Source organism: Paramormyrops kingsleyae, chromosome 5 (genome assembly GCF_048594095.1).
Source record: "Paramormyrops kingsleyae isolate MSU_618 chromosome 5, PKINGS_0.4, whole genome shotgun sequence".
In the NCBI taxonomy this organism is placed as follows: domain Eukaryota; kingdom Metazoa; phylum Chordata; class Actinopteri; order Osteoglossiformes; family Mormyridae; genus Paramormyrops; species Paramormyrops kingsleyae.
Window position 1 is genome coordinate 10,053,490 of NC_132801.1, and position 27,905 is coordinate 10,081,394.

A 27,905-nucleotide genomic window follows, 5' to 3' on the forward strand; every position below is an offset into this window, starting at 1 on the left:
ACTAAGGCAGCGTGGATTTCGTTTAGATAGTAGATACTGCGCCAAATAAACTGTCCGTTCAAATCTGCGTCTTTAATCGCCTGTTGACTGCGCATATACATAGGCCTACATTAAAATACCTCAGCAGTAAGTGTATGCTCATATATTTATTAGATTTCATTTTGGATTTGTATAAGTATTTCCTAGTTTAAATTATACACGATTATAATGCTGTGCTTATTTTCTTTTCAACAATTAATTGAAATCAGTGGGACCGGGAACAGTTAAAGTGGCGTGTACGATCCCGTTTCAGTCAACGAAACTCAATCTTAGACTATTAAACATCTAAACTATTCATGCAAGGAATCAAATGTCAGCTTCCATGAATCCATGGTGCCCTATCCATCACTTAAATTTACCCTGTACAGGATGTGCTCCCATGATTGGATCTAGTTGCGCACAGAATACATAAATTATAGTTTATAAGGCTGTAACATTAAAAACATCTGTATGAGGCTCTTCAAACCTCACGGCGCGATTATCTTTTAATGCGCTTTACCTGCCAAGTTTTTTGGGGAAAAAAGGGTTTCAGCAATAGGATATTTTTCATGTTTCTTTTTTTTCTCATTTCTCACCGCCCTCAGCTGGGATGTGAAAACAACAGGAAATGAGAGATGTTTAATCGGCAGCTACCAGTTCTGGCTGTGTGAAAAGTGGGTTGGCCGCGCCGCAGAAACCCGAGTCAGGTAGCGCCGGGCGCCGGGGAGCAGAGCCGCTCGGCCGCGATGCAACTGTCGAAGAGGCTGCAGGGGTGAAGCGCTCTCTGAAGGGCGATCCGGCCATCAATACAAACACGAGGTCTGCTGGCCGCAGAAATCAACGCCAGAACATTTCTCTTAGTTTTCGTTCGGGTTTTTAACTCCTCTGCACGAAAACTCAGGTGTTTTTTTTTTTAAGTGGGACGAATACAGTTAAATTTGAAGCGCACACGTGGATCTGACTGAACGCGTTTAATACCCTCCATTTCCGGATAATTTATTGTTTTTTTTTTGTGGGGGGGCTTCATCTTTACATATACGCTTCCTGAGAAGATCAACCACCCGGAGCCAGGTAAGCCTACCAGTACACTTAAGCGCATTTCTAGCTCGTCCTGCAATGCTGTTTGATGGCTCTGTAATGGGCGAGTTTTATTTGATCATGTTCCTTTTTTAAAACTTCTGTCCCTGAGCCTGGCTTCGTTTTGCGATCGTGCTAGATCGCTCGCTGGATGGGCAGCGGCTTTACTGTCTCTCAGTACAAACTGCACACATGATCGCACATTTAAAGTAATAATTTAACAATCCTGCTGACGCTTAGACTTTATTTTACCGCGGAGTCGTGCAAGCAAAAGTTAACGTCCGCTTATTTTTTTTTATAAAGTGGTTTATGGTTAAACGCATCCGTTATGATAGCAAACTGTGTCTATACAGCGACTTGCAAACATCTGCTCTCGTCCCAGATATATTTTGCTTCGCGGCTTTTCGTGAGAATCAGACTAAACTTAGTGAATTGTTATTTTGTTCATTCCCCCACCCCCCAAAAAAAACTTTCACATTTGCATGGAGGGGTACGAAGATGGGGCAGTTTAGATCGGGCTATCCTGGGACTCGGACTTGCCCTTGGCAGGTTTTTGTCCCAACTTCCATAACTGGCCGCGCTGGGTAGCTTCCTATGCCCAAGCCAAGGGCGTGGAGGTTTAGATTTTAAAAATCAACAACTCCTACCTGCACTGGCAAATATTTACTGGAAGTTAATGACACGGTAAGTAATAGGTTAATCACACGCTTCTATGCTACGCTGACGGTGAAAAGGGGCTTGAATGTTTTTAAAAGTGCAACAAAGCCATTATGGTTTCAGAACCTTATAAAATTCATGCGCTTAAGCGTGTATTTTTTATGTGCTTTTAAATGGCTAGATTTATGTGGCATTAAAGTTTATATAGCTGTGTGCCCATGTTCTTTTATTTGAGGTCCAGGGGTCACCTGGGGTGCACACTCACTTCCGGAAGTTAACTTAATTAGGACAGTGAAAGGTACCCTGTTTGTGACTGTTCAACAGACGTTCAGGAATATTTCTTATAGAGTTACTTGCTATTTAAGGGAGGCAAGGCCATAACTATAACACTCCCCCTGCACAATATTCAGATGTTTTCACAATGTTCCTCCCCAAATCACACCTACATCTCTGGAGTGTGTGTGTGGTGACCGATGAGAGTGTGTGTGTGGTGACCGATGAGAGTGTGTGTGTGGTGACCGGTGAGAGTGTGCATACCTGTCCGCTGATGGCCAGGTTGTCTTGTGCCCCACGCAGCATTTAAGACCGTGACGGATGTACACCCGAAAGCAGGGGAGTGAGTCACTGGGTAGGAGCAGTGTGCCTGAGGCTTGCAGAGCTCGCACGCAGGCAAACACAAGCTAGTGAGACGGAAAGGAAAAGGCGGCGAACGAAGCCTCCTTTCCGCTCAGAGCCACGGACACTGCATGTCCTTGAATGTAGGAAGTCGTAATTAATTTACCGACTTGGTCTCGGGGACCGTTCCAGATCTCGTCCAAGTGGGCAGGCAGCTGCGGAGACGTTGTGAGCACCTCTCGGAACTTCGTTGTCATGGTGCGCTTTCTCTACCCTCTCGACGCCGGCTTTCGACGGAGTGGCCTGCTTCTCATCTTGTTTGGTGAACTTTAATCATCAAACGACAAGATATTTTGAGTATCAGACGGACATGTTGATGAATAAAGGTGACTGCGGAGGTGGAGTGAATTCTCGCTTTGACTTGGTGATGGGCTTGTAATTGAGCAAAGGGTCAAACCATGCTGACATCAGCAGACGTTACGTGGCTCAGAATCCAGCATCATGTCTTAAGCTCTTTAATGAATTTAATGAGCATATTAGGGTATACCTGCCCTTGAACCCCACCTGTGCTCAATCAGACGAGTAGTTTCTCATTATCAAAGTCTCGTAAAGGTCTTAAAAACACATTTTGTCTGATCTAGAAGCTATGAGTTTGGTGTGTTGATATCATGACATGGGTGTGCTCCTCTGTCCCTGGCAATGCATTGTTTAAAAACAGCTGGACTAATTAGTGAAAGAAACACCCTCCCCCCACCCCGTAAGTAGATGCAGACATAGACCCCCATCCATCTTGCATACTTGACGGTCTGGATTGAACTCTGGGAGGCTCTGTTGAGTCCAGGCACTAAACGTACTGCAGAGACATTCCTCACTGCTACCGCGTGCCTCACGTTCAGCCCTGTATCGCATTTCCGCACGCGCTGTCCTGTGTGATTCCGGTTTTCTCCTCTGTGTCACAGAAGGTGCTGCCTTACAGAGCGTTTAGGGGCCGTTTCGCTGGGAAAGGTGACTGCGATGACAGTGGCGCCGATCGCTGACGCCTCTCGTTGTGGGATTTGGGTATTTGTGGTTTCCCTGGGCCCACAGCTGCCCACGCTGCTGCACACGACGCCCTTCGATTGTTCGCCGGTTGCCTGCGTTTCCCCACCGCGTCCTGGCTTTACAGATTCGGAAGCTGTCAGAGCCGCCAGAGTGAAAAAATCAATTTGCACGCTATTATTTATTTTCTGTGCTGTGAAATGGAGGCCCAGTCCCCTGGAGGTGCATCAGACCTGCATGTTGGGCTGATCTGTACCCAACCCTGCTGAGCCTGCAGTTGATGCTGCTTCATTGGTTTGGAATCTATTCAACTAGTTATAGTAAATAATGATCACTATTCACTATAATAGTGTTACAACACACCTGGTTCAGAGTTTACCTCAGCCGTATGACCTGTGCTACCTGAAATAGTTATTGTTTTATTAAAACTACTATTATTAATTAATATAATATTAGCATTGGTCCGATTTATAAGATGACCCTCCACTTTTTTGCAACTATTTGTAGAAAAGTTACCTTTATAAAGAAAAAGAATTTTATTTGACAAGAACATATAATAAGATAACCAGAAATTCAAAAGCAACCATAGGCAGTCGGATTACAATAAGAGTATTACACATAGTACATTTGTTTTTTTGGAATGTTTGCTGTATTACTTTGGGGGGGGGGGGGGGTAGATAATGAATATTATAAACTCCACAGCCCTTTAGGGCTCAGAATGCTTGCGATGCAGCAGACCCTCATGTAGAGGGCAAAAAGATGTATTGCAGACAAAGGTTGAGCCATTTTAATAAATGCCATTATATAGCTCTTTTAAAATGAATGTTACTGTCTTTAGTAACAGTCACTATCGGCTTAACTCTAGCAGCAGCACAGCCAGGGAAGCCAACAATTTACACGACACTCAGGGATACACGCTAAACACACGCATGGGCAGGGCTGCCAGCTCTCACGCGTCTGGCGTGACACTCTCGCTTTCAGACTCTCTGGCTCAAGCAAGAAATGTTACAGCAAATCTCCATTACAGTAAATTAAAACACTGGTTACAAAATATTGTATTTGGCACCATCCATTCCATTTTTTGTCTAGACCCTGAATATAAGAGGACACCACTTTTTCAGATGTATTTTTAGAAAGAACATCACATTTTCAGGCCAACATGGGAATAACAATGGTAGTAATATTATGCATGGTTTGTCCCTACTCAAGTACATTCAGTATGCATGACAGATCTCTTCCAGAAACACCTCAACGTTTGTCAGCAGGACCAACCTCCTCTCCAACACTGACTCTCACTGGCTCACAGTCTATGGTTGACCTCCCGCGTTGAAGTAGCTGACTTGACACTATTGGACGCTCTTTAATGTTGTATGTTGCTCTTTGTCTAGATTCTCCGCTTGGTGACATGCCTTTCTGGAGATTTTAATCAGTGTTCATATAGCTTATTCCCCCCGCCCCCACCATCTCGCACCAGTTTTTGGTAGAGATGCACGAAATATAGCACGGGTGTCAAACCGGAGCCCTATGAATTTTTTGGTTCACCCTCATTTAACACACCTGATTCATCTCCTTGTGCTAATTACCACACAGTTCTTTCCCTGTTCCACCACAAATGATTCAGCTCAAGAGCTAAGCTACACAGGACACCCCTGATATATAGGCTAACATCATTATATGCCAACATTTTGTTAAAAATCAAGATACCTGTATCAGTCTGTATTAGTTTTGGCCGATATTGCCAGCTGGTATTTAAACTTTGCCATTATTCAGTGTTGGCAGCACCAAAGCTTAATACATAATTACTAAAATAATGGAGAGGATTGCATAGTACTATCTTCCATAGTGGAGGATGAGGGATTTCCTCAGCTTATTCAGCACTTATAAGAGATCTCAAAGTACTGACCTGCCACATGTTTATAATTCATTATTAAATCTGGCCGGCAGATCGATCTTTTTCCACAATAAAACGGCCGTGATGTCATTCCGCTAGTCTGCGCTGGCAAGCTTGGTGAGGCTCGACTGGGTCAGAGGTTAGCTGGTTGTCGGCATCAGCGATACTAGTTTCTGGTATTTAAAAGGAAGCGCAGCCTAGCAGCACCTGTACCTGACTAGACAACTTTATGTTTGTGATGCATCACTTGTACATCGCTTGTTTACGTAATAATTCAAAGTTAGTAATAATACTCAGGGATGCTCATGACTTGTGCAAGTATGCATTTGCCGTATGATATGCGCGGCAATTTCTTGTAACGGCACAATGACGAAGTGCTGCGCGTATCGCTTCAAGCGGCAAATGCGTATTTGCGTAACAGTTACGTACATCCATGTTAATATTGCGCAATCACTGTATAGGATAAGGTGTTGTGGAAGATGCATGTACGAAATAACCGTAATGTTAATATACTGATTGGTTAGTGGTAACGCGACGGAGTCATCTCATGTCTAGCGCGTGCCAGACGTAAGTTAACGGACTGTGGTAGCGCGAGCTATCACGGTGTAATTCCTTAAGCAGCCGTTTTTTTCTTTCTGGCCGTTTGATCGTCCGCGGTGCTCGAATGATGCGGGACGAGCGTTTTTTCGCTTCTCTCCTCCCCGGCTGCCTTGCTGCGTAGGCCGCGCCCAGCTTGGACCGCTCTCCTCCTTTCACCTTCAGTTCGGCAGCGGACCTCAGTGGAGGTCTTCCGCCATCTTGTTCTGAACGTATCATTAGAGGCCCGTCACCCTCAGGGCGGGACTCTTTCAGCCAGGTCAGAAAATGACGGCCTGTTCACAAGAAGCTTCTTCTGTATAAAGGAAGCCGGATTGTGTCAGGAACGTGTCAGTTTTACTTCCACCCTACCCCTCCCCAGGAAAAGCACTTAGAAGGTGGGTAGATGTAGGAATGGGTGGATATTTGTGCCGAGATGTTAATTTTACCCTCTTAGCTCCTTTTACAATACAAATTAATGTCTATATTTTTAACCTGGTGTCCTACAATCCGGACCCTCTGCTGCTTGCTGGGTGCTCTCAGTGCCCCCTGGGCTCCTGTACAGAGGTCTGTGCTTGTCCTCCTTCTTGCAGTAGATGGTGGCAGGTTGTACATTCAGTACATCCAGCAGCTCCTGCAGTGGGTCTTTGGCGTCCCCGATTTGTCACGAAAACGAAACTGTGTTTCGCCTGTTCCTTATCTCTCACAGTTGTCTGGCCTCTGACCAGTAACCCAGTCTTCTTGTGGAAAAGAATGTATTTGGTCACAGTTTTTGTTTTGTGTTTTTCACATCTTTCAGCCCAACTGTGTCTTGTCTCTGAAAGATAACCCCAGGGCCTTTTACCTGTTTAAAAAGGTATGCATTACTCATTCCTGAGGCAGCAAATTTACCTCCCACCTCGGAATTTTGTAATAATGGAACCAAACAATGTTAGTCTAGAAGTGACATTAATATCATGAACATCCAGTAGTTCACAACTAACTTTTATGGACCACGAAGACAGAACCAGACATTGCATTTAACAGAAAGGTCAGGACCCTAGACTAGCACTGAATGGTCTTTTCAGTTTTTGGTGAAGAACTTTGGTCCTAAATTGGTGTCATTATTAAATTATCAATTTACTATTCACATTTTTGTAATTTTTTGATAATTTTTATGATCTGTTTTTTTGGCTAGAAGCTTAACCATTAATTACAGTTCTGTAATTTATTGCATATGATTGCACATGTGTGTCTAATATTAAATGAACATAACTGATGCCATTAACCTAAAAATAGAGGCCATTGGCGGTGAGCCTGAGACTCTGTAATCACTGTGGTGTTTCGGTGCTGGATTATATTTCAAAGTGACTGGAATGACGGTGACTGTGTATCAGATGTGTCAGAGTGACAACATGGTGCTCTTCGATGGACTGGCTTCTCAGCTGGTGGGTGGTGATCGATGGAGATGATGATGATGATGATGATGATGATGAACTATGTTCGACATCTGAGTGTGATGTCACTTTGGCAGATGTGTTTTCAGCAGTTGTGAGATATGGAGGCCTTTAGAATCTTATCCAGTAGTGGATTTACGTACTGTGACAGCTTTATGCTGTAAACTGCGACTTCTGCTGGAAAATCTGCCCTTCACAGCCGTGGGCGGGGTGGCGGTCGCTTCTCAAAGTCTCAGCACCTCAGTTACCTCAGACGCGTGGAAATAAAACCCTGACAAGAAAAGCCTCCTAGCGTTGTCTGATTATTAATAAATCCCCCAAACCATAATTTATTAGTCTTCAGATTACGGATAAAAAAACATTCTACAGCATGACTGTAACCATTATCTCCACCACCTATTGATGAGGTTGGTGCGTGCACTTGTACCGATGCTGTGATCTGTGTTGAGTCAGTGCTTTGAAAAATCCCAGGATGAGCAAATTCAGATATACCGAGATTCAAGGGCGTCACCTGTGGGCAGGAATGTTTAACAGAAAATCACACAACATACCAACAATCCCACGTTGATAGCAACTTAATTTGTGAGGTGATTTATAATGAGTATTAATGCACATACACAACACAGTGCCAAGGCAGTGATTGGATTGTGGGGATATAAAAATAATTCCATTATTTTTTTGTCTGCCTGCCACTTTCCTTTAATGTGGCTTGTAGTTTTACTTTGATATACTTTGTAATGGTCATGGTTCGCTGTGCTCCTGTTCAGGTACACCGGCTTGTCCACACTGTCGTTAACTTGACATTTATTGGCACAGTCAGTGGCTGGTTTGCCCCCACCCCCCTATCAGATTCCTCTGCAACCCCCCCCCCAAGGGTGGGAAACAAGCCAAACGAGACGTGTCTGCAAGTGTTGCACAAAGATGAAGCTGTCCGCGTCTGCAGTCGTCCGGCGTGTGAGGTTGTGCCTTGGCTGCTCTGGGAAGCACTGCGTGATCCGTGATGTGCAGCACGTGTGTCCCGCCTGCATGTTGCTCAGGACTCTGTCCCGCTCTGTTTAATCTGTGTACATCCAGAAGGGTAACTCTGCAAGCTTGTTCTTCCGACCGGCTCAGGATCTGTCTTGGCCTGACCTGCCGAGTTCAGAAACCAACAAAAAAAATTCCCCAACAGCCTGAACTGTCGTCACAAACTCATGTCCGCCCACCTCTGATACTCGTGCGAGCGTGTTTACCTCCTGCTGTGTTTGCCTTGTGACACAGTGAGCCGCTGGTTGGCCTGGTGACGTGAGGATGCATATTTTTCAGTGCAGTTATTTGCCTTTGTAACCTTAGTATCCTGCTGAAGGTGTCTCGTAGGGGGGGGGGTTTGCCACAAGTCGTGTCTCGTCAGGATCAGTCGGAGCAGGTGTCCCAGGTGGGCCCATTTTTGGGAGCGTCCGCCTTGGGACGTGTCTCCGTCCCAGAAGTGGCAGTTTAAGGGCATTCCACTCATAACTAATTAGCATTTGGGGGGGGGTCTGGCATTGTCTCACCTTCGGGAGTGGTGCGTACGGCTCCCGGTATCAGCCCTGGTTGTATCGTACGTGTTTGGCAAAGACAAACACGGGTCATGCTTGAGTGTGGTTCCCATGCAGACATACAGGGCGGACAACCTGGGCTGACATGTTTAGGGAGGGTGTGCTGGAAAGGTCGGGGGTCAGAGCTGAGCGAGAGAATGGGCGTAGCGACCCAGATAAGGGGTGAGGTGTCAGGGACACGCGATGAACATTTTGCCTGTTAAAGCTGCTTCTCCTTTTCCTGTCTGAATTGCCAAGTGTGTGCATGTGTCTTTGTATGTGAGCAAGCGAGGAGGGGAGGGAGGGAGGGGGGTTTACACTTTTCTCTCACTCTGCTTCCCCCTGGTCTATAATTTTGGCTCCCTGTAATCTTCGGTGTTTGGATATTTCAGAGGCCATCTCGTACACAGCGGCAGTAATTGCACATACTTCTAAGATGATGTCATTCTGGCAGCACTGGCTCCTAGGCGTACCAGTAATCTGTTACTAACACCACCCCCCCATTACCAGCTTATGGGTACACATTAACCACACTGCCCATTTTTTGTCACATATAGCTCTGGGTGTCTGACGCTGAAGCATTGTTTGTGGGTGTGCGTCATGTATATATTACACTGTGGGGACCAAATGTCCCCTCAGTGTGATAAAAACCTGTTATTTTGACCTTCTGGGGACCATCTTTTCGGTCCCCACAAGGGGAAACTCAATTTTCTAAAACTTTGTGACTGCAATCAAAAAATTAAAAATGCATAAAGTCTCGGATTTTCTTCAGTTACTTATAGTTAAAGTTAGGGCTGGGTTGGGGTTAAGAAATTAATGGATGGTCCCCACAAAGATATGAATACAAACGTGTGTGTGTGTGTGTGTGTGTGCGCGCGTGTGTGCGCATGTGTGTATTTCTGGTGAGACAACACCATAGTGAGCTGCAGGCAAACCACTTTCTCTGTGGCTCACTTTCAGAGTAATACACACCAATTTGTTTGTTTAGTTTTCTTAAACCTAAGCCTGTTGTTATTTTGTAAAGCTTATATGCTGTTTTAATGAATTCCTTTATTTTTACGCTTCAGGGTGACACTCTGTGTGTCCCCAAACAGGTTCCTTTAGATCCCTTTATAAGAGAGACACAGTCAGCGCAGGTCTGTTTGTGTGTGTGACTGCATATCACAGAGCCAAAACCCCTTCCGATCATGTTGGGCAGAGGGTGGCATAAAAGGAAGCCTTCCTTCCCTGTAGCCTTACTGATGCCCCTGGTTGCTGCTGACGGCTTGTCTCGAAGGTTTCGCTTATGCGTACACACCCATGACGGGTCGGCTGGACCCAATATGGGGCACTAGCAGAGAAACGCTCCACAGGGATGAATGAGGCGGCCTTTTCAGTCCGGGATGCAGGAGTCGGAGCTGTCCTGGAAGAGGCCAGCCTAATTATAGGAATGTGGGTTAGGTTTCTCAGGCAGGATGGAGAGGGAGACTGTGACGGTCACGGTGCCGGTCTGGCTGGCCGGCAGACGGTGCACTTTCTCTGTGACATTCCATCTGGTTTCCATCGGTTGTCTTCTCATCGACGACCCAATGCCCGCCATTGTCATATCTTTCCAGGCTCTTTGAGGCTGACGAGTTGCGCGAGATGGGTTCGAAACGGGTGGGAGATGCAACCATAGAAGGCTAATTGCCTGTTTCTGCTGTTGCTGTTTTTCTTGTGAAAAATCCCCTCAAACCCCCATCATAAATCTCTCTGACAATAATCGCCTTGTGGCCCCGCTCATTGGGTAAGTGTATAACTCAGGGTAACAGGATGGTGCACCTGTACTCTGAGGATGCTGGCAGAGGTAATTATGTACAGTTTACACAGTATGAAGGCGGGTCCCGCAGGGAGAGGCGGAGGACTGTGTCAGTTCCAGGTGTAGCTCTATAAGCAGGTGGGACTTCAGGAAAATAGCTATTACCCAAGCTGTGAACGACACCCACCAGAGAATCGGATGTTACAGACGCCGTACAGGATGTCGCACATCGCATGCCAGTGGCCCAGAAACCAAATGATAGGTTTTATCACTCGGGTGTGAAAAGTCAGACGATGGGTGTGGCCAAGCCATTAGAGGAAGCCCCTCCCCCCATGGTTGAGAACATACCCAAAACGAAGCAGGAATTCTTCCTTTCACACCCCTAACCATTGTTTAGGGCCCCCAAAAACTCCCCGTCTTTGAGCACGTGGAAATTCCAAAAGGGTGGATCTTGTTGGATTCTCACGTTCAGATCTTCGTCACGGAAACAGTTGGGGGCGGGCGGCCCTCACACCAGCTGGACTCTTAGCCACTGAAACACCAAAAGGCGTTTGCTTATTGGTCTTTTGTTTCCAGTCATGCTTTAACTTGATGATAAAAAGTACTTAGGAAGAGCCTGTCAACAGTGCAAGCAGAATTTAGATACATCCAGCTCTATAAAGCAAACGTCAAGTCATGAGTTTCCCTTCTGATTACAGTATTGGAAACGAAAAGTTATAATTAAAATATCAAGGCTGAGTGGCAGAAATGGTGAGATGAGAGATGCCCCCACACCTGGCATCCATCAAATAAAGACATGAGGGTAAAGGGGGTGTGTGTGAGTGCTCCCCCTCCCCGACCCTGGGCCACCGCAGGGCAGATATGCCGCCTAAATAGGGCTCCCGTTCCCCTCCCTGCCTGAACAGGAGCGCCATTGTACGTGAGCGCAGTGGCCTGACAGAGGAAGCATTGATCGCAGACCCGCTCGATAGCATCACCACCTGGGGGGGGCCGCCTGCCCCACACACGGGCTCCGTACGCCTCGGTGGGCTCCGACTCGTTTCAGCTCTCTGTCAGCTTCTCTCCATTCCTGCCTATCCTAATCACTCCCTCATCCTGTGTCTGACAGTGTTTAGTAAACAAACCCGATATGGACAGTATATCTACAAATGGGTGGGTGTATCTAGGCCCTGTGTATGGATCTATCGATGTATGTGTTTCTACTCCTCTGTATTTTGAGTCCTTGCCCTGCCCCGTCCCCCAGCTTGTGGTATTTTTATCAATAATCTCTGGCTCCATCTACAACTCCCCCCCCCCCCCCCTTCATTTATTTGTGACACAGCGCTGAAGCATTGTTGCCACTGCAGCCCACGTAGAGCCTCACTGCATGTTGCTGTTGCCACTTGTGCAGTGAGGCTGTCCGCTGGCCAATCGCTGTTGCCATTGCAGCCCGCGGAGATCCTCGTTAGATGTTGCTGTTGCCACTCCAGCCCGCAGACGGTCTGCCTGCACATCATTGTTGCCACTCCAGCCAACAGACAGTCTCACTGCACGTTACTGTTGCTACTCCGGCTTGCGGAGAGCCTCATTGCATGTTGCTGTTGCCGCACCAGCCTGCGGAAAGCCTCACTGCGCATCAAGGTCACACCAGCTGCGCCTCGTGAATTTTTCAAATTCCGCACATATCTTTCTTTCCGAAAAACACATGTGCGTGTGCATGCAGAAAACCTCGCAGAGGCACACAGCGAGCGATCGAGCGGAGAATATCGGTACGTTCTGGATGCCGGACTACGTGATACCAGAAAATTAGAGAGTACCATGTACCATGTACGTTTGAGATTGAGGTGCCCTCGGTCTGCTGGTGGGGAGATGAACCCTGACGTTTAATGACCAGGGGGCCTGTCAGAGCTCCCGCATGGCACCGAAAATCGATTCTCGCCTAAGTCCAGCTGAGCGGAGCAAGGTTTACTTTCAGGTTCAGAATGAGGACAGAGGGTGCTGAAACTGCATTCTTTCACTGTAACCCCAGTCAGCGTGAAACCCCCCCCCCCTCCCCCCCTACATGTACATACAGTTAACATGCCATCAGTTTTTAGAACTCTAAGTGCTTATGATCGCTGTCCTCTTGCTGATTTGGTAGGGGCAATTCTAGCATGTTTTTAAGATGAGGGAGGGGGCATAGTTCATACAGAATGGCCAACCTTATCATTAGCCAGTGATACGTTTTGAATTGGTGAGTGACAGGGGACGAGGCAATCCGGGGGCCAGTCAGCTTTTATTTGCGACCCTACCCCTGTATACACCCTTGCTGATTGGTTTCCGGTCCTCAGGTTAGTGGTGCTCTCATTCTGATGCCCTGGCAGTCTTGAATCATGTTGAGTGTCCGTTTTAATTCCACACAGGTGCCTGATCTCGGGAAATGTCTGTAGCGAGGGTGACTCAGCCAGGCAAGGCGGTAATAAGCCACCTCATCATGCATGGTCACCCCCAGATGTTCCGCTTCCTGTTCAGGATGTCGCCTACATGCAGCACAGTTAGCTGAGTGCAGGTGTGCCCCCCAACCCCCACCCGATGGCTCCTCTGAACGTTCTTTCAAGGGCGCCGTCACGATTCTCAGGTTGCTCATTGCTGGTGTGATCCTTAGTTACCCTTGTCCCATCACCATGACAACGCTCGCAGACCACGCTGGCCGGTGTCCAACGTGGGAAAGTCTCTGTCCCCGTCTCGCTCCGTGACTGTGGCTCTGACATCCGGCTGTCCCCTGCGACCTGATTTTCACCCCCTAAATACAGAACAAAAATCTATTGTGGTTTTCAAATTAAACGGATGAGTAGTGACATCATGCACTGATTAAAAAAGAAAAACACAGGCTTTTCGTCAGTTTGTGCGCCCATTTATGGAAGACATCCTAGCAGACTGGACAGCAGGCTTTGGGCTAGGAAGCGTTAAGTAAAATTCATATATAACTGCACTTCCTTCCTTATTCAGTCAGTGTGGTCTCATTGCAGAGTTGGGCAGCAATGTGAAGTATATGTCTGGGAACTGTAAGCTTTTGTCTCCTGGGAAATTAGGCTTGCTTGAGGACACTCTCCTAACAGTAAGAGGCCAGTACTCAAAGATAAATCACTGTCCAATCTGAAATATTTAACCCATGTCATCATATAGAGAATTGGCAGTCCAGCTAAGTGGAGTTTAAATGTTGCATCAGCTTTGTTGTCAAAAAACGAAACCGGAGCTGTTGGCTGATTGGCTGTAAGGTAGAACAAGGAGGGTGTGTTGTTCAGAGGAAGTGGGCCTGGCAGTGCATTCTGGGTAAGGTGGACGTGATTCTGATCTCACACCAGCAGCAGAACCAGTCAGGTGGGTTCAGCAGTTAACAAGCTGGTGCATTGAGTTGAGGGGCTCCAGTAGCTAGATCACTGGCTCTGTCTCACCCCAGGTAGCACCAGGGAATAGGAGCTTCTCAGCCCAGCCTGGGGCACCAGTCAACACCTTAACCAGGGAACAAGATGTTCTGAGTTTAAACCCACCAATTCAAGCTGGCCAATGCCATCACTGAAAAGGAGTTAGGGTGCAGAATCATCTGGAAAGGTCCAAGCATACCCACAACTTCGAAGGACGTGTTATGTCCAAATCCTTGGTGTGGGGGGTTCTGGGGGGGACAAAGGGGGGTTAGAGATTACTGCTAGAAATTCTGGGGGGGGGACTCAACATACACTGAGGCAAGTCTAGTCGCCCTGGAAAAACAAATCTGTACTAAGGCTGGGCAATATATCGATATGTTGTCAAACAAGGTATAGGATGAGAGAATGTTTATATCAATATACTTTTTGAGAGCAGTGTCATGAACTGAGAGAAGTGTCTGTTGGTGGACATAGTGGAATGAAACACTTATGTTACAGCTGTTTTACTTGACCCATGCAACACAGGTATATACATAATTTATGATATCTTAAGTCTTCTGTTTGGAATTAATACATTTCTATTCTATACTAAATAGGTGTGTGTTTGCAAACAGGGAAGGAAAACCTTTATTTGCTTTTGACCACACTTTCAATATGTTTGTGACATCTCACATGTGACTTTGACACTTCATAGATAATGACGAGGGGTTTATGCCTTAAAAATGGTTTAAAGGAGATAAATATTTTATGAATATACTGTTGGTATATTCTGTTGGTATAATGAAATAGTTGTCACGGGAGAGACCAACTTTAAATTACAGTGGACATTTACAAAATGGAGAGGATGACAACATTTGTTAATCATAAACAAGAGCAATTAGTTTCACACTGGAAATGGGTTACCTATGGCTTAATTTGATCTTTGCAAATTAATGATCACGTTGTAATTTGTTCACTCCCTCTCTGTAAATAGTTTTCTCTTTTCATTCTTCTTTCTATATACTTCTACTTTTGATAAGTATTATGGTAAGACTAATCAATTCAATTTATTTTTATATAGCGCCTTTCACAACAGAGTTGTCCCAGAGCGCTTTACAGGGTTGTGTTGTGATACATGAAACAGAAGTGGAGGGAGATACAGAACGGGGGGAAAAAAGGAAAGAAAGAAATTGAATAAAGAAAGCCAGATGAAAACGGAGGAGAGGAACCAAAAACTCCCAAGTAGGGAGGGAAAAAAACCTCTGGGGGTCCAAGGTCACCTGCCCCCCCCCGGCATAGTAACATTACTGAACACAGAAAGGAGTGGACATGCTTGCTAAAAGGGAGGTATTTGGTGGGATTAAGAATGAAGGCGAAGTCCATCAATGAGTCCGTCATTCATGTTGGCCTCTGGGGGTGGCTGAAGTCTTTTCTCCACGTTGGGCTGTGTCAGGTGGCACTGATCGCTGCACCCACGATGACCCATTTGCGATGTCACCCCCCCATGGAACTGAACCAGGACTCCAGCTCAGATGGTGCCCCCCCCCCCCCAGGCACCACCCGGACATGTGGGAAGGCAGAGAACATGGATGTCAGAACGTGCATTGACACATAAACGGACAAGCATAGTAGATAAATATGAACGAATGATATATATGGCATCTAAATGATATGTCTTGAAAATGCTTGTCCTACGCTGAATACTAATAAAGATAATTCAATTTAAAAAAAAAAAAACTGAGGGAGTATATCGTGTATCACTCTCCTGCCTAAAAATACGAGAGATGATATTTGGTCCATATCGCCTCGTCGTAATCAGTACACTGAAGACAGTCTCTGTCTGGGGGTGTTGGGATCGCATCTAGAGATGCACCGATCCGATATTCGGCGCCGATCCAGACCTATTTTACGGATCGGTTGTCGGCCAAACTCATGTGACCGATCCACCTCCAATACTTACTTATTTAGCTTTCGGCGGCCTCCTATTTCCTGTTTCATCTATTTGTACGACTGCACAACTCTTTCCTATTTTTGATGTGTTTTTTGCAGCATTCAAACTGAACGCTAACGCTGCCGCTCAGTTTTTTGCTACTCAGTGGGTGTGAGTACAGTGACTTCCGCCTGCTGTGATGTCATGCGCACACCCTTTGCAGTACAAGGATCGTAAGATAAGACGTGACGATCTGGGAGTATTTTACGCTTTTAACAGCAAATAGTAACAGCGATATGCAAACTTTGTAAAAGCAAAGTTTAGATGGAAGCAGCGTTTACTGGAAAGTCCCACTAAACACAGCGCACACAATTCTGCTAGACATCATGTGTAATATGAAAAAAGCAATGCATGATTTGGGAGTCGCTACCATGGGCAGCTTTGCACACTCGCTACAAGGGGCTGCTACCCCAACTAAGTGTTGCCAGTGGGAGAAAAACTGTGGGACATTCTAAGCATTTGCCACTTGCTTATCCTCGCTAGGAAGATACTGACATTGAACTGCAAATTCCTCATAAACGCTTAAAACAAGATGTATCAACGAGGTGGAACGGTTCATCATGTATGGTTCTAGTAACCTAATTAAAGCTATTTTTGGTGTACGTTTTTTGCATTTGTATTTACTAGTTAAAAAAATATTAATATATATATCTCAAAGTAATAACCGCTCTTGTATCAGCAGTTGTGTATCAGAATCGGATCGGAACTGAAAAAATATGAATCGGCTCATCCCTGGTCACATGGCCCTCCTCTTCATGCCACTGCCTGTTCTCCCTCAGCTACACCCTGCCGGACAGGAAACTCATAAGCTCATCTGCCACGGGAGCACTTGGACTCATCCGTCTATCCTCCCTAAACGCTTAACCAGGATCATGCTGCTAACCCGGAACATATCCCAGAATGCACAGGGCAGGGGATATCCCGGACGAGATGCCGCCCATTCCAGGACAAACACAAACTATGGGAGATTATAAGATAGCAGTTTCCCTAACCCTATGCCATTGTGGAAAACGGAGTTCCCAGAGGGAATGCGTGCAGAAGGCACAGGCACTGGGCTTCGAACCCCCAGCCCTGGAGTGTGAGGCAGCAGTGGTGCCCACAGCCACCATAAGCCTAGTTGGCTTAATAGACTCCTTTTATTCTACAAGTCTTTAAGTAACCCAGGTTTTTTTTTTAAAATGAATGAACCAACTATTTGTGAAGGGGGAAGCCTTTTATAATGCTGGAAGTCGGGCCTTATGTTTACCACCCTCACCCAGCAGTTTGCCTCTCTGCTGGTTTTTAGCCGCTGTCCCTTCCTGTGGAGAAAACTCACCCCACAAGCAGAGCCAGTAGGAGCAACTCATGCAGCTCGACAGCCGTGCCTGTCGACACTTGTCTGAGGCCCCGGGCAGTTGGGTAACAGACCTCCTTAGCAGGCTACAGTCTCCCCAACCCACCCCGGCGAGGCAGCAAGGAGGGGAACCAGCTTTTCTAGCCCCCTCCCCCCCCCCCCGTCCACACACACACACACAAGTGTGGGAGGGCTGTTTTTCTGTCCTCGGGGATAATCCAGAAAGAGCTCTCATAAGCGTCGCATTTCGAGGCGTGTTTTAGCACCACTCGTGAAAAGCAGCTGGAATTGGAAACACGAATGATTGCGGGAGATTGCCATGGTAACCGGATGAGTTTGCGCGCGCTCTCCCTCCCTCCCTCTCTCACCCCCCAGTGCTGAGAGACACACGCCGCCCTTTTCCATCCAACTTCCATCCTTTTTTTGCTGGGGCCACAGCAATTCACGGCATCAAGCGCTTCTCAGATGCTTTTCCTCCGGCTGTGGTCCTGTTCCCTCCATGAGGAGTATCTCTGTTCTCTTGCTCTCTCTATCTGACGGCCACGGGCAGCCTGCCAGCTGCTGCCAGGGGGGTGACTTGGGTGGCGTGTGGCGCCGCGATGTGAGCGCTAGGTCGCTCGCAAAGCTCCTCCACAGGATGTCACAGGCAGAGATGCGGAAAACACTAAGCCCACTAAGACCTGTACCCCTTAGCGCGTGGGTACAGGTCCGGCTTCGTGCCCTCAGCGCGTGGGTACAGGTCCGGCTCCGTGCCCTCAGCGCGAGGGTACAGGTTGGGCTCCGTGCCCTCAGCGCGAGGGTACAGGTCCGGCTCCGTGCCCTCAGCGCGAGGGTACAGGTCGGGCTCCGTGCCCTCAGCGCGAGGGTACAGGTCGGGCTCCGTGCCCTCAGCGCGAGGGTACAGGTCGGGCTCCGTGCCCTCAGCGCGTGGGTACAGGTCGGGCTCCGTGCCCTCAGCGCGAGGGTACAGGTCGGGCTCCGTGCCTTTAGCTTGAGGTTGCACGCTGGGCTCCGTGCCCTTAGCACGAGGGTACAGGTCGGGCTCCGTGCCTTTAGCTTGAGGTTGCACGCTGGGCTCCGTGCCCTTAGCGCGAGGGTACAGGTCGGGCTCCGTGCCTTTAGCTTGAGGTTGCACGCTGGGCTCCGTGCCCTTAGCGCGTGGGTACAGGTCGGGCTCCGTGCCCTTAGCGCGAGGGTACAGGTCGGGCTCCGTGCCCTTAGCGCGTGGGTACAGGTCGGACTCCGTGCCCTTAGCGCGAGGGTACAGGTCGGGCTCCGTGCCCTTAGCGCGAGGGTACAGGTCGGGCTCCGTGCCCTTAGCGCGAGGGTACAGGTCGGGCTCCGTGCCCTTAGCGCGAAGGTACAGGTCGGGCTCCGTGCCCTTAGCGCGAGGGTACAGGTCGGGCTCCGTGCCCTTAGCGCGAGGGTACAGGTCGGGCTCCGTGCCCTTAGCGCGTGGGTACAGGTCGGGCTCCGTGCCTTTAGCTTGAGGTTGCACGCTGGGCTCCGTGCCCTCTGACGGTATTTTCATAGTTCTGCTGTTCTCCTGATGTTGGCAGTTCCAAGCTTGCTGAGATATTTCTCTGTGCCTCAAAAGCTGCCCATAGCTACAGAAGCAGGAAGATGAATATCTCTATAGATACCATACACTCGTTCCACAATGGGGGAATGATCTGTGAAGTTCACATTAAGTGCGTTGAGTTTTCTGCCAAAATGCTTTCGTGCATGTGATATCAGCACACCGATCCTGTTTGCTGTTACTCTGTGTGTTGCTGGAGCCCATGTACTTGATAGTAGTTCAGTTGTGCTGTCGGAGGTGCTGCTGTCAATGTCTTTGTCCAAAATGCCTGCAGTAACACCTTTCCCTTTTCATGTCGTCTCACAGATCCAACATGGACGAGGCTGAGAAGTACCAGCAGAGGGTGCAGGCTATCGCGGTGAGTCACAGGGAAGAGCAAGGGGAACCGGCATGGGGCCGTGGCAGTCCCAAGAACCTCCCTTCATGGTGATGTAGTCCTGGCAGACGCTGGTCTAGAACGCAGCCTGGCCTCGGTGTTCTAGAACAAAGCTTGTCCTCGCCGGTCAGTCTCTGGCTTGGAACGCAGTCATGCCACATCCATTAGACTAAGGAAAAGCTAAATGATAACAGTTGCTGGATGGTGTTTTTCTCCCTGAGCATCTGTGTGGTGACACATGGCCACACTTACGCTGGTAAGGCGAGCCTCCTTCCACACGCCGTCTGCGTCTTCAATAATTCAGTGAGTGAACCAACACCAGGGGCAGAGGCCGGCCTGCCCAAACCCCCCGCCCCTGCTGCCCAGCGTCCATGAGTAACTGAGTTGCTCTCCAGGGAGTTCCCATGATGCACTGGGCCAGGCAGCGAGAGCGTGTTCACGCAGCATGCCGGACGTCCTGTGTGTCTGAACCGGGGGGAGAAATTTGGGAATTTGACACGTCTAATGGGTGTCGGATCATCTTTGCTGATAGGAAGCCTCCCCGAGTGGCTGGGGTGGGGGGGTGTGTGTTCCTGAGCGCTGCTCTGAGCTGGATTGAAGCCAACGCCCTGGCTGAAGGCCAAGCAGGCCTGATGGACAGCCTGTATCCACCTTGGGTGGGGTCAGCTGGGCTCAGGTGCAGGCTGGGGAAGGTCGTGAGGCTGATCCCTAATTGTGTGTGTGTTCCTCCTGCAGGAGAAGCGGCGCCTCCAGGAAGAGCAGGAGCGCAAGCGGCGGGAGATGGAAGATGAGAAGCTGAGGCTGCAGCAGCTCAAGGTCGGAGCCCCTTGTCTCGCCCCCCCACCCCACCCCACCCCCCCTCCGCGAGAGGACACGGCCGGACACGGTGGTTCGCAGTACCAGCCCGCCCTTGGGCGAAGCTCCCTTAGTCTGTTTACTTGCGGGGCTGAATGAGCTGGTCCCGCTATTGTTCAGCGGTTATGGTGACGTTCCCCCTTCCTACTGTATGCCGCCCCATTGCCCGTTCCAAGAGAATTCCTTAGCTGTGTGTGTGTGTGTGTGTGTCTGTGTGTGTGTGTGTGTGTGTGTGTTTGTGTGTGTTTGTGTGTGTGTGTGTGTGTGTGTGATGGTTCGCCGCAGACGCACTGATCTGCCCCTCAATCTGTTTCCTCCCTCTCTGTGTGACTTTCTCTCACAGCCTTGCCCTTCCTCTGTCCTTTGCCGTCTCACGTTGTTCCCGCCGACCCTCCCCCGTTTGGTCTCGCTGGAATGGGCCCTGGGTGTCAGTGTGGGGGGGGGGAAGCCTTTCCTTCACACGCCCGCACATACACGTCCCACCGCTGCCCCCTTAAGTACAGGGGCTGCACACATTCCTCACCAACTCACATTTATGTTTGATTCATTCAGCGGATGCTTCATCCAAAGCCATGTACGTTTCTGAGAAAGCAGGGTCACTCAGTCCTTGGAGCAATTGGGGGGTTAAGGGCCTTCCTCAGAGGTGCACACATTCTGCTGACCCTGGGCTTTGACGCGACAACCTTCTGGTCACACTCACAAATGCACATACTCTGTCTCACTCTCACACACGCACGGTTGTGTGGTGACACTGCTGCCCTTCCGTCCTCCGTGCCAAGGGCGTTACCGACGAGTGAGCACTGCCGGGCCGTCGGGTCTGTTTGGGGAGTGCTTGCCTGTACGTCTCCAACGCGTAACAAAAAAAGGCTCCCCTTCGTCACTGTGGCCTCCTCCGGGAGTCCGAGACGTGTCCCTGCACCACTTTCACTTCCTGCTTCCAGTGAGGCAGCTTCATCCAGAACCAGGTCACCTCACCTAAGGTCCGTCCAACCCCTTCTGTGACACATTTTTGCCGCCTATGTTGTGTTGGTGCTCACTACAGTATGTCTGAAAACCGTCTGTTTGCTTGCTTGTTTGTTTCACATTGTTTGTTTGATTCATGTTTTTGTTTGTTTGTTTGTTTTGTGTTGCTCATTTGCCACCATTCCTTGTCATTTATGGTGCAGGGTGTTTGCATTCGAAATCTTGGTAAGCGAATAAGACTCTCAAGGATCTCTCAGTTCCAGGAAGGAAGCGTTCAAAGCTGATTTCCTTGTTTGACAACACAATGCCCTTGGCCTCTGCTAGCGATCAGTGTGCAGGAGCCCCCGTACCAAAGGGGCTGTTTGTTTTGGATCACGTTTGCTGGCTCTTAACACGCCCGGGGCCTGTTTTGTTTTGGAATGGCCGTTCCAAAGCAGTGCAAGACCGGGCAAGAGCGGAGCATGCTGGGAGGGCCGTGCCGTCACGCCGTGATCTGACCCCGGTATGCGCAGCCTGGCAGAACCGTGGCAAGGGGCCGGTGGTGGCGGCCCGCGGCTGAAATGCTGCAGAAGGGCTCCCCCTGCTGGTGCTTTGCTTCAGTGCCCGAGGGAGGAAGCACTAGAGCATGTCTGTGAGCTATGAGCTCGGCTGCATGTCAGTCTGACATGTTTTAGACACGGGACATTCCCTGGTGGCACCCGGACCCCCCCGTATAACAGTATTACGTTACTGCCGTAGTCATAGGGAGTGTCACACAGACGACTGCCCTCAGCCAGCATGGCTTACAGTGGCGTGGTCCTCGCTAATGCAGGCCCACTCTCACTGCACTGATTTAGTAACTTGATCTAGGGTACAATATAAAATCCCTCCCCGGTTGCCATATTGTGAGGTTGCCTATCCCTCTCTGTCTGAAAGTTCTCTCTGTTACTTCTTCCTCCTCCTGTGCTCCACAGAGGAAATCCCTGAGAGACCAGTGGCTCATGGAAGGTCCGTCCAGCCCTGATGCCTCTGGGCTGCGCTCTCCTCTCTGGGGGTCCCAAGCTCAGGAGATAGAGGCACGCATTGACCAGTAAGTCAAGCCGCCCCCCCTCCCCCAGTCAAAAGTGTCTAATTCGGAGGTTCCCAAGCCCAAGTCTGTGGGTCAGTTCAGCATCCCTCTGGGAGGTTTGGGGTGGGCTTGGTTAATTTCCAAAAATAAACTACGTATTTTCATGCCACTCATTCATTCATTCATTCATTTATACTGCCACTAATGTCTGCATCTGGAAAACATGGAATCAGCTGAAGTTTTAAAATCAGTCTCCAGATCCACCAGCAATACCTGTAATACACCCCCTCCCTATCCCACCCTCCCCCGTCCATGAAAGTTTTGCATAACGGAAGCTTGGGAACCCAAATTCCCTAACAGCTTTAACCAGAGAGGAATCCAGTGCTGAGGCGTGTCCATACATGGAGAACTTGTGTGTGTGTGTGTGTGTGTGTGTGTGTGTGTGTGGTAGGGGTTAAGGTTGTCATTGTTGGGATTAGGGTTTTGCTCATAGAAATGAATGGAGAGTCCCCAACTTTATGTGCGTGCGTGCGTGCGTGCGTGCGTGCGTGCGTGTGTGTGTGTGTGTGTGTGAGGCCATCAGCATGTCAGATAGCTCAGCACACTTACCAGTGTATGATTCCAACTGTCAATATACAGAACCTACAGCTGCAGCTTATTGTACAATGTGTACAGCCAGTCTCTCTCTCTCTCTCTCTCTCTCTCACTCACTCCATTCCTCCCGTGTTTGTGCACACGTGTGCAGACTGCAGGTGGATAGCCAGCGTCTGGCGGAGCAAGAGAAGAACCTGAAGGATCTGCCCAAGAACGAGGAAAACCAAATGGCCGGGGACGTACAGCGGCGCAGTGAGGTCAGCGGGCCGTGCGGGGAGCAGTGCGGGGAGCAGTGCGGGGAGCAGTGCGGGGAGCCGCCCTTCACACACATCCAGTCAGAACCTGCCTCTGCTGGCGAATGAATCCCGCTTAAAGGCAGCGGGAAAATCCCTGCCACCCGCCCAATCGCAAATCAGTTCCTCTACCCACTCTGTCCCACACCAACTGAGGACAGCTCTGAGCTGTAGACACTGATATCCTTGTGTAACTGGGCGTATTCCCTGCCTATTAAAAATAGCTTACTTAGGTGTGGTTATCTGACAACTGCACTGTCTATTGAATATTTTAATAGACATCAATCAGGTTAACAGTGAAATTAATTGAACTGTAACCTGACCGAGCTGTAACCAGTAAGTCAGAAATGCACAGTGGGCTCCGATGATTGTCTTCTCGGGGCAGAAATACATCTGGTGCATCTAAGATATAACAATGTTTATCTGGGTGTACACTAACCCCAAACAGTCACACATCCGATTCACCGCCTGTGACCTACCGACCAGCAGCAGCCGTGATACCACCACTCAGACCACACATTTGGGTGGGGTTGGCTAAAAACACGTCCAAAAAACTTTGAGAGGCGCCTTAGAAGCAACAAACCCCCCCGCCCCACCACCACCACCCACACACGTCTCGCATCATCAGCAGAGTATTTAGCATTGGCGAGGACATTATGATTGTTGAAGAGTTTTGTTAGATTTTGATTTTAGGTTTTTTTTTTTTGTGGGTAACTGTACATGATTTATAGGAAATTATTGATAACTAGCTTGTCACAAAGAAGCCCAACCTCACTCCAGGACTCCAGTGTACACCTTTTGCAGGAATTTACCACAATGCTGAAATGCTGTTTAGTAATCAGCAAAAGTGAATGTTCAGACTAAGCTAAGCCTCCATAATGATATGGCTCACATGGGCCCTCTTGTGGTCAGAATTAACTATGAGCTATTGCTTTGTAATATGATTAATTTCATTCTGTGGATCCTATTTGCCATTTAAAATGAGAAAATAATGGTCTGTACATCCTAATAAAAATGAATTTATGTAAGGCAAGTTATTTCAATAAAACAGGTGTAATGTCATATGACAGATCTTAATGCAAATTTTCTATCTGAACATGTTTACTTCCCTCTGGCTGTTACCATGGTAAAATACCAATCCGTGCCCGTGTCACTTCCTGCTACTGGAGCTGCGGCAGTTGACCCCACCTGTTTTTCTTTCCCGCAGGCTGAGACAGAAGAAGGAGGAGTAGAAGGTAGGTTTAATCTACAACCCAGAACCCCCCCTCCCGCCCACCCCACACATGCAAGGCCTGCTGGGAGAAGGCCAGCAGAAAGAGCAGGCCCGCCAGCACCCCCTCCCTCAGTCAGCAAGCTTTAAAAGCTGCGCTGGCACTAGGGAGTGCCGGTGCCGGCGGGGGAGTAACTGCTCGCGTTAGACGCTCAGGCCGCCCAGCTCAGGGTCCCGTGGGTCTGGCAGAGCTTCAGAAGCAGCAGTTCTTCCCTGAGCCGCTTGTCTGATCTGTAAAGGTGCCGCGAGCGTCTGTCATGGCTGCCCCGTGTGGGCTGAGCTTGCTGTTCCCGTCCTCCACCTCCGCTCCCTTCTGCTGCCAGCACGATCCACCGTCTCTGTTCTCTCGCTCCTCAGACGGTGCCTCCCGTCAGGCCCCCAGGCCTGCCCCCCGCCTGCAGAGAATGGCTGTGCAGAATGGACAGGAAGAACGAGCAGGTACAGCCCCCACCCCGCTCAGGCTGTCCACCCTGCCCTGCGTACGGCAGCTGACGCTGACCCAACACACGGTGAACCATGTCACCTGCCTGCTCCATACTCCCTCACAAAGACTTTTAATCCCTGCTTTAGTTAGGATGTGTCTTTCCTGGGTTGTTGACCTTCCAAGCTTTTTGTGAACCGTAAGATGTCCGACATGCCGAAGACTTCTAAATCTGAATTTGTCATTTCTGTGTTCGATCATTTCCACCATGGCAATATTAAATTGAAGCAAATCTGAATCATAGAGCAAATTTGAAAAACTCGCTCAATCCACAGCATGAGTTTTTGAGAATTTCTGTGGATGTGTTGAGTTTTGGAAATGTAAAGAAACTTCTTTGTTGGACTACAGGAGAACTGAGTGATTTTTGGTTCCCAATACTTGAACACATGGTGGGGAAGCCTGACTTTAGGTTATTGGTGATGTCATCTCAAAAAAAAAATCAACTCAATCTGAGGTGCAAAAATTTGCTTTTTGAACAAAACTCTTGATGACTCACTAATCAGAAGCTAAAAAGGCAACAGATGGTTTGACATCCAGAACATAGCAAAGTAAAGCCGATTCGGGGTATACATGACCAATTTTTGGGCTGCTCACCTTTCATCCTTTCCTTCTACAGTCCTAGGAGTTGTGGAGGTGCAGGTGGAGAAGGATTTGAAGACGGGGGCCACTATCATCAAATCCGTGGCACCTGTAGACCCCGGGGAAGCAGCATGCTCTGGGGAGAAGGTGTTCGATGACGGAAGCAAGAGTGTGCACACGACAGCGGGGGCCGCGGGGAGCCAGCCCAGCCCCGAGGAGCTCGGGCAGATCCTGAATGCTTTGGGGGGTGTGGGGGCTCCAGTGGAGGCCAAAGTCATCGTCAATGGGAGGAAGGAGGGCGGCGAGGAGGCCTGCAGTCTGCCACTGGAGGAGAACGGATCAGACGTAGCTCATAGTGCCACCAGCCACCCGGCACCTTCAGAGGAGACTGCTAGAGTCAATGGAACCTCCAGGGATGAGCTGCCGGGAGCTGAAGGGGAAGAGGGTGTCATCACCATGACGTTCCTGGGCTATACGGAGACGGAGCCGGGTCAGGGCCTGAATGGGGAGGACATGGGGGAGATAATCCGAGCAGAACGTGTCATCATCATGGATGACGGGGATGAGCAGGCCGACGTGGAGAAGGAACCGGCCCCAGGGAAAACCGCAGAGCCCCCGGGAACACCAGGAAGCTCCACTTCCACAACGCCCCAACTGGAGCCTGCTGACCCTGAGCTTCAGCCTGACCCTGAGCTTCAGCCTGAGTCCGAGACCGAACCTGAAATCAAACTGGAACCGGGTGCTGACGTTCCCTCAGACTCTGAAAAAGCAGCTGAATCTGGGCTGGACGAAGCCAGCAAACCAGATTCAGGAGCTGGAGGGGAACAAGAGGCCATACCTGAAGCCATGGAGAACTCCATCGAGCCTTCCCAGTGCACCATGAACTCGACAGAGCCGCCCTCCCTTAGGCCCACGCCAGATACAAAGGTAGACGGGGCCGAGCCTGGGGACAGAGCGATGGAGGAGCCCGCGGCTCTGGCAGCCAAGACGGAGCAGTTCCAGGAAATCCCTCTAGATGGAGAAGCAAAGCCAGACATGCAGCCCCTGCTGGCCGTCGCTGACAGTGATGCTAACAAGCAGGTGCTCAGGCCGACCACCGAGCAGCAGCCCCTGCTGTCCGCCTCCAAAGCCCCCCCGGAGACGGAGCACGCCGCGCCCAACCGGGCCGAGGGAGCAGACGGCCCAAAACACAAGTCCTGTCAGTGCTGCTCCGTCATGTGAGCTCGTCCACTGCCCCAAACACGCTCTGTCCATCTCTCCACCCCCTCCTTCCCTCTGTCCTTCTCCATTGCCATTCATGCCCTTGGTTTCCATGAACATCTAGAAAATATCACCACTGTCCTACAAATGGAGTTCATCTGAGGCGTTGGACCACACACTTGCGATCCTGGATGGTGTTACTATGGACACTCGTTTGCACAACTGGCCAGAATTTTTTTGCCCCCCCCCCCCCCCCCTGCTGTTGCGAATTCTCACCCCTGACATGCTATGTGAAGACACACCCTGCTCAACCTGGAGCACTAATGAAAACTGAGGAACATGCTGCCTGGTGGGACTGCTTCAGAAGAATCAGTGTAAGATCCCACAATTGTGCCTGTTTCCAAAAGCCGTTGTGCCTTTGCTGTCACCCAAAAACCCATTCTGAATGCAGTAAGGGGATCTGCGCACGTTCTGAATGTAGTATGGGGATCTGCGCACATTCTGAATGTAGTAAGGGGATCTGCGCACGTTCTGAATGCAGTATGGGGATCTGCGCACATCTGATGGGGAAGCTATTAGATGGAATCTTTCATCAGTTTCTTCAAACTTCGAGAGCTGGTGACAGTGTCACAGTCCAACACAACTCCCCTCAACAAAGTGACTGACTGCTCAGTCATGTCAGCGCTGTGTGCAGTGTCTTCTCAGCTGGTTGAGGAGGGAACGCTCAGCTAAACCACTGGATAAGTAACGTGAAGTCCCAGTCATGTGACCAGAAGATCCGTATTCAATATTAACAAAGCGTTGATCCGTGTGCTGTGTGCCGCGACTTCAGATGCGGCTCTCTGACTTGTTCATGAACGCAGTACGTCCAGTGGGATGGTTTGCTACTGACTCCAGTCTATTTCACACATGCTTCTCTGTCGTCCTACGGATTTCCAACCACACCACGCTGCCGCTGTCCAGCATTTTATTCTACGGTGTTTTTAAAAATATACTTTTACACTAGGCGATTTTAATAATACAGATGTTTTGTCATTTAAATTCAGTTCACACAGCACCAAAGCTTTTTGAAACGTATACATTTTTAAAACAGCCAGATACTCCCTTTATGATTCTGCTGTGGACCTTAATGTATATAAACTCGTATTGGGGTTTGTGGGTGCTGTTGTATAGAATGTCTTTTCTGTTGGTAAAGTGAGAGAATGTTAATCGGCAACATGTGTAATGTTTGTCAATCGATGGAGAACTTTATAAACAATGTAAAGGAGAAAATATTACAAAGATTTTTCGCCTTTTATGAGTCTATTGTGTGACACTTTGCAGACAATCGCAAATACTGCA

General features: G+C 49.1%; 2 protein-coding genes across 4 annotated transcripts in view; one reads left to right on the forward strand and one right to left on the reverse strand.

Annotated features, from left to right (window-relative positions):
• Positions 1 to 2,488, reverse strand: part of LOC111833503 (phospholipid phosphatase-related protein type 5) — a 36,269-nt gene extending 33,781 nt beyond the window's left edge. The window contains exon 1 of the mRNA XM_023791809.2: positions 2,290 to 2,488. Coding sequence (XP_023647577.2) covers positions 2,290 to 2,331 — 42 coding nt within the window. The 5' untranslated portion in view covers positions 2,332 to 2,488. The remainder of the gene's footprint in view (positions 1 to 2,289) is intronic.
• On the forward strand, positions 489 to 27,859 carry palm3 (paralemmin 3). Of its 3 annotated transcripts, none has more exons than XM_023791805.2 (8): positions 489 to 1,089; positions 19,212 to 19,263; positions 20,017 to 20,097; positions 22,053 to 22,168; positions 22,893 to 22,998; positions 24,242 to 24,269; positions 24,662 to 24,742; positions 25,402 to 27,859. In XM_023791805.2, the coding sequence occupies exons 2-8, from the start codon at positions 19,219 to 19,221 to the stop codon at positions 26,583 to 26,585; spliced, it is 1,641 nt and encodes a 546-aa protein (XP_023647573.2). In that variant the 5' UTR covers positions 489 to 1,089; positions 19,212 to 19,218; the 3' UTR covers positions 26,586 to 27,859. The 3 variants fall into 3 exon arrangements, with proteins under 3 accessions (XP_023647573.2, XP_023647575.2, XP_023647576.2); XM_023791807.2 differs by lacking the exon at positions 489 to 1,089 and adding an exon at positions 5,900 to 6,270; XM_023791808.2 differs by lacking the exons at positions 489 to 1,089; positions 19,212 to 19,263 and adding an exon at positions 21,537 to 21,601 and having other exon boundaries at positions 20,080 to 20,097.
• Positions 27,860 to 27,905: the final 46 nt, after the last annotated feature.

What these genes read in the sequence shown, in the direction of transcription:
- palm3 (XM_023791805.2), top strand. Translation starts at nt 19,219, where the DNA reads ATGGACGAGGCTGAGAAGTACCAGCAGAGGGTGCAGGCTATCGCG. An exon ending in ACGTACAGCGGCGCAGTGAG is followed by an intron (nt 22,999 to 24,241) that starts GTCAGCGGGCCG and finishes TCTTTCCCGCAG; the next exon opens with GCTGAGACAGAAGAAGGAGG. An exon ending in AGAAGAAGGAGGAGTAGAAG is followed by an intron (nt 24,270 to 24,661) that starts GTAGGTTTAATC and finishes CTCGCTCCTCAG; the next exon opens with ACGGTGCCTCCCGTCAGGCC.